This window comes from Callorhinchus milii, unplaced genomic scaffold, assembly GCF_018977255.1.
Source record: "Callorhinchus milii isolate IMCB2004 unplaced genomic scaffold, IMCB_Cmil_1.0 Scaffold2, whole genome shotgun sequence".
NCBI classification, from domain to species: Eukaryota; Metazoa; Chordata; class Chondrichthyes; order Chimaeriformes; family Callorhinchidae; genus Callorhinchus; species Callorhinchus milii.
In genome coordinates this window covers 69,031,204-69,047,891 of record NW_024704743.1, presented here as the reverse complement: position 1 = coordinate 69,047,891, position 16,688 = coordinate 69,031,204, and the positions used below count along the sequence as shown (strand labels likewise).

Sequence of the window (16,688 nt, the reverse complement as noted above, 5' to 3'; positions counted from 1 at the left end):
CATAAAGACAAATACTAAAGGATTTTATAAACACATAAAAAGTTAAAGAATAGTTAAAGAAAAGTTAGGGCCAATTAGAAACAAAAAAGGAAAATCTAGTCGTAGAAAATGAAAGTATGGCAGAGATACATAATGAGTATTTCACCCCAGTTTTAACAGAGTAGACATTGCCATCTGCCATGTCTCTTCAACTCCCCTCTCTTCCCCCACCCCGACCCCAACTCGAGTCTGAAATGCTATACTCTGTCCAGCACCTTGGGACGTCTACCCGACGTGAAAGGTGCTTTACAAATGTAATCTTGTTGTTGTTGTTATTGAGTGTACAAGAGGTGGCTGTGCAGTAATTAGAAATTGATGGAACCCAAAAAAGGACAAGTCACCAGGGCACGATGGCCTGCATCTGAAAATGTTGAGGAAAGTTAGAGAGGAAATAGTAGTTGCTTTGAGTACAATTTTTCGAACATCCTTGGAGTCAAAGTTGTGCCAGGAACCTGGAGGGCAGCTAATGTAACACCTGTTTATAAAGGGCAAATATGACCAGCCAAGTAATTATAGACCAGTCATAGTGGGCAAAGCTTTGGAGGCTACAATACAGGATAATATTGATAACCACTTGGAACGACATGGGTTGATTAAAGACAGTCAGCATGGATTTATTAGACAAGTCTTGCCTGATAGATCTACTAGGGACTTTCGATGAAATACGCAAAAAATGGTGAGTGCGCCTGATATGCTTTTTGCCTCTTAGGAATCATAGCAAAGCTCCATCGCATTCTCATCCTCAGTCCACAGACACTCTGGTTATCCTTGTGGGAGATAAGCAGTCTCTTTGGGTCTAAGCTGCTTCCAAAGTACATGATTTGCTATGGAATATCAGAATTTAGTCAAATCTTTTGTAGCTGTCTTGGTAGTCTGGTTGCTGAGGAATGCAGGTCCACAGAATTCCAAAGCACTACTACTGACTGACCAGCCACCAGTGGGTCTTGGAGGACAGACCTGACACTATTTCAGCGATTCATCTCATCAGCTCCTATCAACCCTGAAAGACTGAATGGGTAGTGTTCCTAGCTGGATAGACAATGCCAGTCATTGTTCACGATAGCAAGCTGCATGCTTTTAGTTGACTAAAACCCAAGCAGTATCCCAATGCAAACTCTCAGGTCCCAAGCATTGGCTTTTGCAGCTGTGCCTTATCACGTCAAAATGTTTCAAAGTGCTTCATAGGATCTATTGGGAAGTGTAGTGACAGTATTTGTAGGCAAATGCTTTGGATACTCTTAAGCATGGTGAAGTACATGTGTCAATCTCCCAGCCGACCAAAGAAAAATTAACTGTTATCTCCATTGCTGTTTTTCTGGGGAATTATGCAATGGTGTCGGACAACATATGTTTGCTTTGAAAGAAATGTCTTCAATTTGAAAAATAAATGGCTTAAAGTAGACTGGTGTAAAAATAACAGTATCCAAATGGAATGTCAGCTGTGTCACAACTGGTGAGCACAATATATATTCAGAAAGAGTAGCTTAGAATAGCTGCCTCTCTGATGAAAAGACATCACAAAAGCAAAGTAAAACACAATGACCTGTTATATCTGGAGCCTCTGTTATTTCAAGCTTGTGCTGGTTTCCTCCATCAAACTAAGCTCCATGACTTGACAGTGTATCAGGTTGGTGCTTGCTGTTGGATTTCTGGAAGAATTGTGAGATCTCGTGAAGTCTCATTGCAAAACATTTAAAGATTGTCTTTCAGAGTGTGCAGCTACGTGTTGAGAATGCAGTGTCAGGTGATACTCCCCAAATTATTAATAATAATAAAATACTTACATTTGATATAACGCTTTTCAAATTGGGAGGATATCCCAAAGCGCTTCACAGAATATATCGTAAAGTGCAGTGACTGTGTGTTTTGTGGGTTAATGCGGCAGCCAATTTTGGCCACAGGAATGTCCCACAATCGGCAATGAATCGAGTGACCAATTTTATTTGGGCGATTGTTACTGGGGATTGTTGCTAGGTCACTGAGAGAAACTCCCTTCTCTTTTCGAATAGCGCATTGGAATCTTTAATATCCACCTGAACAAACGAACAAATGGGAATATTGGGAGAATTTTTTTTCAAATACAGAGTTATCAGGATATAGAATGCATTACTAGGAGTGGGATTTGAGCAGAATCCATATTAGCTTTGAAAAGGGAACTAGATAGATATCTAAATGGAGTCAACTACAGGGGAGAAAATGGAGAAACGACATGTAAATGGGACTAAAAGGATTGCTCTTTAAACGAGCCAGCACAGACACAATGGATTGAATAGCCTTTTTCTGCGCTGTACATTTCAACGGTTTCTAAATCATGATTCGAGCATGAGGTAAATTATATATCATTCCATAATGTGGATTTTAACTATTCTTCAATTAACTGATTTCCCAATTTTAACAACAACAATTTGCACTTATATAGCGCCCTCCATGCAGGGTAGTGTCTCTAAGTGCTTAACAGTGGCGGAGCCTGACTCTGAGCCGAGAGTGGGGGGGAGGTAGCCATAAGCACAGTCGAAGAGGAAGGTTTTCAGGTGGGACAGAAAAAGGGAGAGAGGGTGCAAGGCGGCGGGATTGAGGGAGAATGTTACAGAGTTTCAGGGCCTAGTGGCTGAAAGTGCGACCTCCGATGGTGGGCAGAGGGTGCAAGGGACGAGCAAAATGCTGGTGCCAGTCGAGCGGATGTGCTGGGTGGTGGATTTGGGAGTGAGGAGGTCAGAGAGGTAGGGAGGTGCCAGGGAGTGAATGTATTTGAACACGAGAGTCAAGATCTTGAAGTCGATCCGTTCGGTGATGGGGAGCCAGTGGAGCCTTGGCCAGAACTGGTGAGATGTGGGTATGGAGTTTGGTCTGGGTCAGTATGTGGGCGGCAGAGTTCTGAATGAGCTGAAGCTTGTGAAATCTGTAGCTCGGGAGACCAGCGAGGAGTATATTGGAGTAATCAAAGCGGGAGGTGACAAACGCATGCACAAGGATTTTGGCTGCATTTGGGGTAAGGTACGGTCAGAGGCGGGCAATGTGGCAGAGGTGGAAGAAGGCGGTCCTGCTCAGGGACTGGATTTGGGAAGGAAGGACAGTTGGGGGTCAAACCGGATGCCTAGGTTGCGCACTGGTTCGATGAGTCTGAGGGAGAGCCCAGGGAGGTTGAGGAGTTTAGATCCACAGGAGTGAAGATGTTGACAGGAGCCAAGGAGTATGGCTTCCATCTTGTCCATATTTATCTGCAGGAAGTTTACACTCATCCAGGCCTTGATGTCTGCCAGACAAGCTGATAGAACATCGGCGGATCTGAGTTGTTACTGGAGGAGACAAAGTAGATTTTTGTGACATCCACATACATGAGGAAGTTTACCCCATGTCTGCAGATGACATCACCCAGAGGGAGTGTATAGATAAGGAAGAGAAGAGGGCCAAAGATGGAGCCCTGGGATAACCGGCAGGTGACCGGGCGGGGCCGGGAGGAGAAACCATTTGTTGAGATGAAAAGGAAGTGGTTGGTTAAGTAGGATTCAAACCATCTGATTGCGGTCCCACTAAGTTAGATGGGGGAGGAGATGTGATGGAGATGCGATTTCCCGTTGCTTGTCCAACTAGGACCACCCTACCCGCTAAGGATTTGGCTCGCAGGGTTAACCGGAGCTGAGTGGGATGACTCTCTACCCCCATTGACTGGTTTGCCCTTCGTGGTCCTGCCGATCAGCCAGACTGACTGTACTGTCATCAGCAGTGCCCTGGAATAATGCGGACCCACCTGGCTCAGGAACTGGACTATTGAGCCCACCACAGAGGGCTGGCTCAATTCCGATATTGCATTGCCAGGCATGTCACCTAGGAGCCAGTTCAGCAACAAAGAGACCCCACATATCTCCCCCTCAAAGAGGATAGACAGGAATGTCAATAGAATATTTATGAAAAAAATCATTGTCTGTTTTAGGCTTATAATGAGTATTGATTTAGGTATGACGTGCACACAGTCCAGTCATCCCTGTATAAATGTTCATTGTCCCTCATATCTACAGGTTTGGGATGCCAGTAACTGTTGTAGACATTTTCGTAACGTAAAATGCGCAATACTAAATGGAATGATTGTTATTATTATGTCTAAGGCGCTTATATTTGTGCAAATTGTTGTTGATTCTAAATTGCTCGCTAAATCCTTCTGACACTGGTCACAAAGGTGATGTTAATGATAGTTGAAGTGCTATCAACCTGAGATGGAGCTTATTCCTACAATGCAACAAGATTGAAAAACACTGATCCAGATTAATTATTCTTCCACACCTCTTTCTTTTCGTAGGTGATAATCATTTGCCATGTTGTGCACCGTCAATATCTCAGCTGCCAACTTTGAGACAAGACACTAACCGCTACCCAACGATCGATGAGCCTCTACCGCCTAGTAAGATTACATCTTCTTAAACATTTTCACTGGTAAAAGTGAGGAAATTTTAATGGTTTGAATTCAGAATTAACTGTTTAATATTTGTTTGGAGGGCAGAGCCTGATTGTTTGAACTAGCGAAAAGTGAATCATTCATTTTCCAAATGTATATGGTATATGTGTAAAAATTTCCTGTATGCCTAAATGTATTCAGTTCCTTATTTAAGGAAGACTTTCAATAGCACCAGCAGGTGTTGCCCACCTCCAGGTAAATGGTTTGCTCTGAGAACCATCATATTGTTTTTATAAAGTTTTTTTTATTATTCTGTACAAAGCCCTGAGGCAACAATTTTAATTTAGTAAATTTTAGGTCCTGTATTGGGTTGTAAAACGTTTGTTTTAATTTCACTTTCTAGGGTTTATCTACGTAGAAAAGGGCAAAATCCATGCTCTCCTAGGCCAAAAAAAAGACTTTTACTTATCAGTCAGGAGGCTGCTATTGCTAAATTTGGAAGTCAGTTTTCAGCTAAATTAAGACGGCAATTAAGAATTTTCCAAAATTCTGCACAATCTTAAGACCACAGGAAAATTCAAGACTCAGAATGATGGACTTTAGTAGGTTGTTTCCAAGTCCAAACCAAGTGGCTATCAATATAAGGTAGCCAGGAACACATCTAAAAGGTAATTTGGGAGAAACTTCTTTACACAGGTGAAAATATAGAACTCAGTGCCTAAAGCCGTAATTGAAGCAGAAAGCATCAAGATATTTACGAGGAAACTGAATGCTTATGTGAGGGAGAAGGCAATATAAGGGTATGGAAGTGGGATAGGAGGTTCATGCGGAGTAAAGACCAGTTGGTCAAATGGCCTGTTTCCGTGCTGTAACATTCTGTTTAGTTTTATGTAATTCTGTGCAATATTACCCAGATTATGAGTATTATAAATCTGAAAGCCCATTTAAAACCCATTTGATTCCGTGGAGGAAATTACTAGGGAATGTATCTTCCATTCTCCATGTGGTACAGACATACTGAAATATATCTCTGTTTCACTGTGCAAAGTTATTATTACCTTTAGAAGTATGTGTAGGGCTAGCAGAAAAATACTTACTTTATGACTTAACCTAGAGGAGTTTTTGATTGAAATATAATTAATAAATAACCTCACTGACTGAAAATGTAATACTGGAACCATTTCCTTGCCAGTTGATTATATTAATCGGCAGAGCCAAATGGCCTGTTTCCGTGCTGTAATATTCTGTATCGTTCTATGTAATTATGATGTGGGCTGGGCAGCACTTCTAATGGCTCCCCACTGGTCTCCTGTATCCTTGTTTCTGGAATATTTCCCAGGTTAGAAAAAGTTAAGGAAAACTTTTGTGATAAATGTATAAATCCCGATAATTTTGAGTTCAGCAGAAATTCTAACAAAACCTATCTGAACCTACTGTCTTCTTTCAAATACAAGGAGATCTGCCCCCACCTCATTTTCCATAGTTATATTTAGGAGGAGGAAAGTAAAAAAAAATGCAATCATTATAGAGCTATCACATTTCATATAATGTTAGAACAATATTGTATTAAAATCTCTTATAACAGTGACAATATATTTGCAAGTATTCTCCATGGTGATCATGAGACATCACATTATGCCAGGCTCTCTCTCTCTGTGTGTCTCTCTCCCTCTGTGTGTCTCTGAGTTTCTTTAACTTTCTCTGTTACTGTCTCTTCTGAGACTTTTGTTCTCTTAAATGCTGTTTCTACTTTTTGGTGAGTTCAAAATAAGGAGACAACAACAACAGATTACATTTTATGGCACCCTTCATGTCAGGAGGACGTCCCAAGGTCAGTGTTTCGGACCCGAGCTGGGGTCTGGATCGGGGAAGGTGGGGGTGAAGGAGGGTAACCGAAGGCATGATCGAAGAGGAGGGTCTTGAGCTGGGTCTTAAAGGAGGCAAGGGAGGGGGTGAGGCAGAGGGACTGTGGGATGGAGTTCCAGAGGGTGGGGGCAAAGTGGCAGAAGGTCCGTCCGCCCGCCAATGGTGGGGCGAGCGAGGCATGGTACGTGAAGCAGGCCGGAGCCGGCTGAGTGGAGGGAGCGGGCAGGTTAGTAGGGGGTTAGGAGTTTGCAAAGGTAGGGGGAAACAAGGCCTTGGAAGGCTTTGAAGCTGAGGACCAGGATCTTGAACTGTATTCTCTGTGTGATGGGAAGCCAGTGGAGTCGGGCGAGGATGGGGGTGATAGGGACACGGAGTCTGGTGTGGGAGAGTTTTGGATGATGTGCAGCCTAAGGAAAGAGGAGTTGGGGAGGCCGACAAGCAGGTAGTTTGCATAGTTGAGCCTGGATGTTATGAATGTGTATATATGAGGGTCTCGGCAGCCTGCGGAGTGAGACATTAGAGGAGCCGACTGTATGTGGAGGTGGGCAAAAGCAGAGCAGGTCATGGCATGGATGTGGGGTATGAAGGTCAGTTGGGAGTCGAACAGGACGCCGAGGTTTCTTATTGGCTCTGTGAGATGTAGAGTGCATCCATGGAGGGAGATGTTGTCTGCGCCCGAGGCATGGAGGCACTGACGGGAGCCAAGCAGGAGAGCCTCGGTCTTATTGACATTCAACTGCAGGAAGTTAGCTCTCATCCAGGACTTGACGTCCAACAAGCAGTCTGTGAGGACAGCAGTGGTCCTGGAATCAAAGTTGGAGGCAGAAAGATAGAGTTGGGTGTCATCTGCATACATGTGGAAATTGACCCCGTGTCTGCAGATGATGTAACCAAGGGGGAACATATATTGAAAAGGAGAGGGCAAAGCTCAGAGCCCTGAGGGACGCCATACGTGACGGTGCGGGGGCTGGAGGAGAAGCCGTTAGTGGCGACAAAGTGGAGATGGTGGGAAAGGTAGGATTCGAACCAGGCAAGGGCAGGTCCGTGAAGATTGAGCCGAGAGGAGAGGTGTTGTAGGATGATAGAATGTTCGACAGTATTGAAAGCAGCAGAGAGGTCGACGAGGACAAGGAGGCAGAGAGAGCCGTGGTCACAGATGTTCAGAATGTCATTAGTGACTTTGATCTGGGCTGTTTCCGTGCTGTGGAGAGGAATGGGAGGTTGGAGATAGGGCAATAGCTGGAGAGTAGAGATGGGTCCAAGGAAGGCTCCCGACATTCGAAACTGACAGAAACAAAGAAAGCTTTGTAGTCATTTCTGCGTTTTGAAATAATACATTTTATTGATTCACGTTAATGCAACAAAAACATTTCAATCACTGCAAGGACTTGTAATATATATCGTTCCTGTTTTAAATAGTTCATGGGGATCTGGGGCAGCCAACAAAAACAGCCACATTTGGAGGATATTGTGAATTTTCATAACCTTTCTACAGCAACTAACTTTGATTCATAAGGAATACTGTATAACAGTTATAGATTTGTGAATCAGTTAAATATGTACCTGTTTAATTTGTTTTTTCTATATGCAATACATTCAGTATTAACAAGAAAGTAATGTTACCTGTACAATGTATTTTTATTGGTTTTCCTTTTGAACATACAAAGACTCCAAATTTCACTCAGTCTTAGCTTTATCGTAAAATTTATGTGCGGGCAGTAATATGGATTTTTTTAAATTTGGAAATTGGTTCTTTTTAAAAACTGAGGAAAATCAGTTTCTAAACTATATTTTTCACCACTCAACACAATTTTGAATGTTAAGACAAAACTGTCTTACGAGCAAAAACTAGAGCACACAACAGTATCACGTGCATTTTTAACATGTGCAAAATGTAACATCCACACAAGTGGACGGACAGCGAACCTCCATGATGGTAAGGATGATTTTAGCCTCTCGTTTTCCTATTTGTTATTTTCAAATAGAAACATATGAATGTAAAGCACTCTTAAAAGATCGTTGCTATTTATTTAGCCAGTTCCAAAGAAAAAAGTAATCTTGGCTTTAGTTATCTTATCGCTTAATTGAATTATTTACTGTTACTATCTAATTCTCTCTTGAACTTGCTGAAACAGTTGCCCTGCTGATAACCCATTTCTCATATTCACCAGAAGATAACATAATTCTAGGTGTCTGATTATTTCACCATAAACATTATAATAATAATAATTATTCCATTTGATATAATGCCTTTCATGTCAGAGATCCATTTGATATAGTGCCTTTCATGTCTCAAAGATCTTCACAGGACTTACTGTAAAGACTGTATTTTGTAGGCGAATGTGAGGCCAGTTTGCACACAATAATGTCCCATAAACAGCCATGACGTTTGACCAATTTTTATCTGGTGGATTGTTGGGGAGAAACTCTTCACTTTTCGAATTATGCCATGAGATCTTTAACATTCACCTGATACATCTGAACTGCTTCCTCACATGAGGAACTGGATAACTTTAACAAAAATAAAGTATGGTTGGTGCATAGTGTTGGGCATTATCATGGAGTCCTGTAGCTCAGTGGTTAGAGCACTCGCTTTGCAAGCGAGAGACCTGAGTTCAATTCCAGGCAGAGGGCGAAACCTTGGGCAAGTTTCCTTACTCCACATGCCTAATAATAATCCCTCCNAAAAAACAAAACAATAATAAATTGGTCATTTTCAATCTACAACTGTTTGTGGGATATTGCTGTGCGCAATTGGCTGCCACATTCGCCCACAAATATACAGTCAATTCACTTTACAGTGTGTCCTGGGAAGCGCTTTGGGACGTCCTCCCGACGTGAAAAGCGCTATATCAAATGCAAGGATTATTATTATTATGCCCACCATCACAAAAGATTAACTATTAGAGATTGAGCAGGCAAGGCTCAAAGCCGCCAGACCCTTTGCTAAAAGTTAGCTATTTTGGCCTTGAAGAGCATAGATTCCAGCTCACGTAGAACCATAGAAATTTACAGCACCGAAGAAGATCATTTAGCCTGTCTATGCTGGCTCTTTTAAAGAGCGATCCTTTCAGTCTCATTTATACTGTCCTTTCCCCATATTCCAAGGCAAATCAATGTTGGAAAATAAATATTACAAAAAAAGCAAAGGCCTGATGTAAGGCTTAATATTTACAAAATAAACTTGCTTTAGTTTAAACAGAATGGGAGCGCTCGGACTGAGGAACAGACCACTTAATTGGAGAGGATGCTGCCATCTGCTGGTAGTTATCCAATCTTCCTTAACCTATTTTAAGAATAATGTCTCTTGTGCTAATGTTACACCATACTTTATACTTGGAGTTAAAGTGCGGCTATTTAAAAGTCCACAACGGCAATTAATTAAATACACAGTGAGCAGAACAGAGTAGCCTCTTTGTTTTTCTGAATGGTTTCAAATCCTTCAAACTGATGCTTTTATATGTTACTGCTTGTAGTAGAAAGACACTAAAATGGAAAAGCTGCTTAGCTCATTCATTGTGATTCTTATCCACCATCTTCCTTGAATAGTTGTCACTTGATTTGGAGTGACAACTTAAGTTGTCAACCGTGAAAGCTTGAGTTGTCACTTGATTCGGAGTTATAACCTGGAAAACACTGAAACAAGTACTGATGGGAAAAAAACCTTGGTCTAGATTTACTCAAAAGGATTTACTCAAAAGTAATAATAAATTTAAAGAAATAAAAAATCCTTGCATTTCATATGCAAAGGCCTTTCACTTCAGGGGCGAATTCTCAAAGAGTTTCACAGGATATACTGTAAAGTATAGTGATTGGGTATTTTTTAGGTGAAGGTAATAATAAGTTGTATTTATATAATTCCCTTTATGTAAGACACCGTTTCAGAACACATCAGACAAATTTGTATAATGAGCAAGGGAGAAGCGACAATTTGTATGGGTGAAGAGGTAGATTGTAACTCAGCATTTATATAGCATTTCATAGTACCGAGGATTTGCCAGATTCTGAAATGCAGCCATAATTTTGAAGCTGCTTTGCTGTAAGTTCTTTTAAGAATTGCAAAAAAAGGCCTCAACTGTTTGCCTGAATTCAGCAATTTGTCAAATTCTGAACACTCTAAAATGTTACACAAATAGAGTAGATTTAGTCCCAGGTGGAATCTCACCCCGATAGGCCTGAAATTCCACCTTGTCTTAAATGTAAAACTAACAGCAGCCTGAAAACACAAACATTCAGCACAAGAACGGTGTCTTTCTTTAGAACAGAAGAAACGACTCTGTAGCAAACTGTTCAAAGTCATATCACCTAGTAAAATGTAAGATTGCATGGAATTGTAGAAAATGTTTAAATTCATTTGGAAAGCAGTGCTTTTTAAGAACTGTGGAAAATTGACTTGCAAAATAAGACTAAATTGAAGTATTTCCGTCAATTTTGTGCAATCTTACATTTTAAGACAAAATGGTCCTACAGGCTGGGACTAGGTGAAATGTTAGGCCTTATACGGTGTCTTTGCTTCAGAAAGAAAATTCTTCAACGAATATATATTTTAAAAAGCTGTCATTTTGTTTCAAAAGATCTGGAATGTAAAAGATTATAAAGGGGGCTAGTCTGATCTCATTTTCGAGTACTGTGTTCTGTTTCAGTTCAAACTCTCCATTGTTCAGTTCTCCGAGACTCTACAGCATGAAGGGCACTACATAAATGTAAGATGTTGTTTTGGATACCGAGATATACGATGGATATACTAGCCTTGGAGGGTGTCCAATGATGTTTCATTGGATTAATACCTAGACTGAAGGGATTTAGCTATAATGAAAGGCTGGGTAGTCTGGAGCTCTATCCCCCAGAGGAGAGAGGTTATTTGATTGAGGTATTTAACATAATGAAAGAAATGGAGAGGTTAGACAGTGGATGACTCCTCCTCTTTGTGGAGGGATCCAGCGCAAGGAGCGTAGTCTTAAAATCAGGACCAAGATGTTTCAAAACAGATTTCAGGAACTCTTTCTTCACATAGAGGGTTTTGATGATGTGGAATGCTCAGAAAGCTACAGAGGCAAAATCGAGAAGTAGACAGATAATTGGGCAGTAAAGGTATTAAGGGTATGGCAAAAACCTCTGTGCATGACATAGATTTGCAAGTTGCTGGCTCAGACTTTGAGATTTCATCTTAGCTGAAGTCCCACGTAATGCATATGGGTATCCATGGAGAAAACACTGTACATTGGAGGTGCTCCTGCCAACGCCTCATAACCCCAGTGACAGAGTATTTTATAGACATTATTGGCCTCTTCAGCTAACAGTGACTTACAAGTGTTTTTACACTTCATCTCCATCAGAGGGCACCTGAATCACTTCCTTTCTCAATGCAGCTCTTCTTTCGTTGAGGAGATGTACTGTACTAATATCTTTGCTGGTCTACGGCGTATTTCATTAGGCGTGGAGTGTTTGTACATATACCACCTGTTTCCTCTCAGCAATGTCGGGTCAACAGCCATTTCTCTCTTATAAAGATCTCAGCCACACCGACGATGCAGACATGAACTGTACGTTAAGCAGCACAGCTATGACCGACCAGATTGAGGTTGCTGAGAGCGCTCGCAGTGCAGGTACGTACAGGCAGGATGTGCATGGCCAGGATAGAGCTTGAGCCACAGCTAGTACAACTGCAGCTAAGGCAACTGCACCTTAAGTTGTTGCTTAGTCCAGCTGTACTGAACATGGCATCAATAGGAATACTATAACAACAAATTACATTTTTATAGTGCCTTTCATGTCGGGAGGATGTCCCAAAGTGCTGGACAGTCAAGGATGTGCACCCGAGCCGGGGGATGGGATTAGGAGGAAGGTTTTGAGATGGGCCTTGAAGGAGACAAGAGAGGGGCTGAGGCAAAGGGACTTTATACTGCATTGACTTTGAACATGACTTTTGTAGGATTGTACAATGATTTTGGTGGCAGGGAGTTATTTCAAGAGACCTCAAAGCTTTGCATAAGTTAAAGCTATTCAAACTGCATTCCCAAATAATGCATTAATTAATACAACCCTAAACCTGGAGTCTTGGCCACATTCCCTTTCATGAGCACACCTTTCTTATTTTGGTGCATCCTGAAGTATTAATCTGGGTTTACTTTTTCAATCGCATTTAGAAACGTATATACCTCTATGAGATCCCCTCTGAATCGCCTTCTCTCAACTCTGAAGAACTGCACTGGTTTGTCAGATTAGACTGTGAGTTCTAAGACCCGACTCAGAGGTAAAAATGATACCTGAGCCAGGCTGACTATTGGTTTCAGAATTATTTGCCATTAGATATGTGTTTCTACACTAATGTTCAGAGTATAATTACAGTGTTAAATGCCATGGTTGCTTATCGGATCATAGCCACAGAGGACTGCTATCTGGTAATAAGAGAGTTTGGTAAAGGTGCAGAAATTGACTGGCTCTACAAATTGCAATTATATAGCATCTTTCACATTAGAAGGATGTTCCATTGCGCTGGACAGTCAAGGGTTTGCACCCGAGCTGGGGATTAAATTTGAAAGGGGTGGGGGCCAAGATGTTGGAAGTGGAGGTGGGAAGATGACTGAAGGCGTGGTCAAAGAGGAAGAGCTTGAGATGGAGCTTGAAGGAGGTGAGGGGAGGGGGGAGGCAAAGGCACTCTGGGATGGAGTTCCAGAGAGTGGGGGCAAGGGAGGCTGAAGACCCGACCACCGATGGTGGGATGGGTAGGGCCTGCCGAGCACAGGGTGTGGGCAGATTGGTAAAGTTTTAGCAGGTCACAGAGGTGGGGGTGGAGCAAGATCATATAGGGCTTTAAAAATGAGGATGAAGATCTTAAACTTGATCCTCTGGGGGATAGGGAGCCTATGAAGCCGGTCGAGAATGGAGTTGATATACGGAGCCTGGTGTAGGAGAGGACACAAGCTGCAGAGCTCTGAATAATGTGCAGCTTGTGAGGGGAGGAGTAGACACATCCATCAAGCAGAGAGCTAGCATAGTCAAACCTGGACATGATAAAAGCACATATAAGTGTTGCGACGGCCTGAGAGAAGAGGTAGTGATGGAGGCGGGCAATGGTGCAGAGGTGGGGAAGGCTGAACGGGTCAAATGCAAGGGTTATTATTAACATCTTCACGCATGTTCACGCTGGAAAAGAGAAGATTGAGAAGCGACATGATTGCTGTCTTTAAGATTCTAAAGGGGCAAAACAATACAGATTATAACAGGCTGTTTCAGCTTGTCCAGAATAGTAGATCCAGAGGACACAGCCTGCGAATGAAGGCGGGTAAATTCAGACCGAATCTACTAAACACTATTTCAGTGAGTGAATAGTGAACCTGGGGAACAGGCTCCCTAGGGAGACAGTTGAAGCAGGTTTTGATTCTTTCAAAATACAAAATACTGCAGATGCTGGAAATCTGAAACAAAAACAGAAGTCGCTGCGAACACTCAGTGGGTCAGGCAGCATCTATGGAGAAAGGAAAGTGAGTCATCGTTTCGGGTCCACGATCCTTCGTCAGAACGGGTTCTGTTGCAGTGAACTTGATTCTTTCAAACACAGATTAGATAGTTTTCTTTTCGGTAATAAATTATGGGATATAGTACATAGGTAGTTCGGGAAATATGTGCATGCGACACCAGTAAGGTGGAAGGCGAACTAGATGGACCTTGGTCTTTTTTCGTCTAGCATTTCTTATGTTCTTATGTCCTTATCTGCAACAAGCATCATTGTCCTCTTTTCCCACCCACCACACTTATAATTTGACTCTACATTCATATTCATTGAGCTCTTCTATCTGCTCTCACTTCTGAAGGATCAGTTACAACTCTACTTAAGGGAGAATAGCTTTGCAGTCTGTCCCCATAACTGTCACAGCCCAAGTCACAGATTCCTAAGTAAGTCACCAGCCTGCGGCTGACATTACCATATGGGACTTGTTAAACGTCTTCAAAAAGCCAAAGGTATGTGGAAAGAATCTGCAAATCCTTAACATAACATGCACTGTGGAACCCTGATGAGATCATCATGAACTCTTACACTAAAATTTTCATGGAAATCTTGCAGAAACTAATAAAAATTATATAAGGCCAAATTTGTAAATGTTTTAAAAAGCAGAGGTAGCCAAACACCACATAATATACCAAAAGCGAGGTTTGTAAAATACCAGTGAGAGATTCTTAGACTCAAACCACTTTTGATTAGGTTTTACCCGGTTTAAAAAATGACTGGTCCATTTATGTATGATTGTTAACAACGCAGATTGGCAGGATGTTTCTAAGCAAGGTTAACGCTACTCCTGATACAGTAATATAGGGACAGTTTGTGTGGTCAGTATGTCTGTATTCAGTCATTGCCGAACACTGAGCAACAAAGCATAGAGAAGGAAATATCAGAGGATTCCCATGTGCATTCTTTCTTGATCCATACAATTCCCTTGTGTGAAACATTACTCTCCCCATAATAAACAGCTTGTATTGATTTGCAAATATCTGAAAGCATCTCCTACTATAGAAATACCATGAGAAATCCAAATATGTGTATGTCGGAAGTCTGTTTGTAGCTTTTCAGTCACGACTAAAATTACTTCTTGTGTACAATGTAGTCCAAGGCAACGGCCCATTTCACATTTCCAAAGCCACACTAAGATGGCTGGCTTGCTAGTTGTGGTTTTGGCTATATCTCACATTTTGAACTCATTACTCATGGGAGCACAGTAGGTGTTACTCTCGATGAGCAAAAGTAGCATGGCATTGATAATTATGGAGCTGAAAATTGCTCCTGTAAAAAGTGCAATAAATAGCTTTGGGAAATCTGGGGTGAATATTGAGATGTTGTGAAGTGTTAATTAGCACCTAGGTGGTGATTAACACATGTGGTCAATTTAGTAACTTTATGATATTTCACACATTTGCTAGCCCGAGGGAAGGTCCTGAGGTGCATTCACTCCCACAAGACGCCCCTCTCGATGGCCTCGTGCCAAGACACCAGCAGGGCCACACACTGGACGTAGGTATTAGAGTGCTGGTTAGTGAGATATCGGCTTATCTGAACAAAAAGAGTAAAGCTGGTATCTCACTAACTGGCGGTGTAATATGTGGCACAGATGGCTTCTACGTCAAAACCATTGAGAAGTGTATCGGAGAGAGGGGGCATCTCTGACTAGCACACTGTGGAGCCATTTATTACGAAATATGTGCTATGAAAAATTGGCCATATGTGTTAATTAGCACATAGTTAACACATCACAAAAACTCACCCCCGATGTGTGAATCTCATATGTGTTTAATACCCATGTGTAATAAAACCCACGACCAAAATATTTTCTCCAGGTTCATTGTCATGGCACAATGTTGGTCTTAGGTGTCAGCGTGCCTCAGTCGGTAGCATTCTCACCTCTGACTCACAAGGGGAGAAGGGTCAAATATTGGTTAAAACTGAAAAGAGTGGAGTCTCATAGTGTAATGGTTAGAGCACTTGCCTCGCAAGCGAGATGACCCAGATTTGTTTCCCACAAAATACACAGTCAATCCATTTTACCATTGCAGCTGAAATCCTCATCCACGCCTTCGTCACTGGACTATTCCAATGCCCTCCTCGTTTGTCGCCCCAGCTCCACCTTGAACAAAATTCAATGAATTCAAAACTCCAACACTCGATTCTCGCTTGCGCAAAACTCTGTATCCCGATCACCCCAGTCCTTGCCAGGCTCCACTGGCTCCCAATTACTGAACGGATTGATTTCAAGATCCTCTCACTCGTTTTAAAATCCCTTCATGTCCTCGCACCTTCCTACTTATCCGATCTGTTTACCGCCCAGCCCACCACCCGCTGCCTCTGCTCAGCTGGCTCTGGCCTTCTGTTTGTCCCTCGGTTCCTCCGCTCCACCATCGGTGGGCGTGCCTTTAACCACGTTGACCCACATAGTCCTGCTTGTTCAAAGCCAAAGAATGTTATCTCTTATCTGCTGTCATGCAGAAGAAAACCCAAATGAAATGTCCTGGAAGCTTTTTTTTAACAAAAATTAAAAGTGCAGCACTGCTTCCATCTTGTGGAGAAATCTCTGTGAATGAACCTGGGAGGGCAACTGGGATTTGTTGAAACAATTGGGTTGGTTGATTTCTTAAGGTCGTGCTTGAAGTGGCAAGTTAGAGTTAGTTCATCCCAAACACCCTGGGTCCTCAAACTCCTTTCCGAATGATTCTGATGTAAGGCTTCTGGGTCCTAACATTTCTCACGGTCTGATCCATAAAACCAATGGCTTAAAATTTAAGATCTTGCTTAATTTTGGAACATCTTAAATTCAGTCATCATTTTTAAGAACTGCAAAGCAAACAGCTTCAACATAATGGCTGTGCTATCAGTCATTCCATCTGGCTGAAATTGCTAGCAGCT

General features: G+C 42.0%; 1 protein-coding gene across 2 annotated transcripts in view; it reads left to right on the top strand.

Moving 5' to 3' along the window:
* LOC103181263 (E3 ubiquitin-protein ligase HECW1) overlaps positions 1 to 16,688 on the top strand; it is a 188,845-nt gene that overhangs the window by 100,360 nt on the left and 71,797 nt on the right. Inside the window, exons 10-11 of one of the 2 annotated variants that reach the window (XM_007897618.2) lie at positions 4,334 to 4,435; positions 11,806 to 11,901. In XM_007897618.2, the coding sequence (XP_007895809.2) occupies positions 4,334 to 4,435; positions 11,806 to 11,901 (198 nt within the window). The remainder of the gene's footprint in view (positions 1 to 4,333; positions 4,436 to 11,805; positions 11,902 to 16,688) is intronic. The other variant, XM_042332011.1, reaches the window with a different exon arrangement.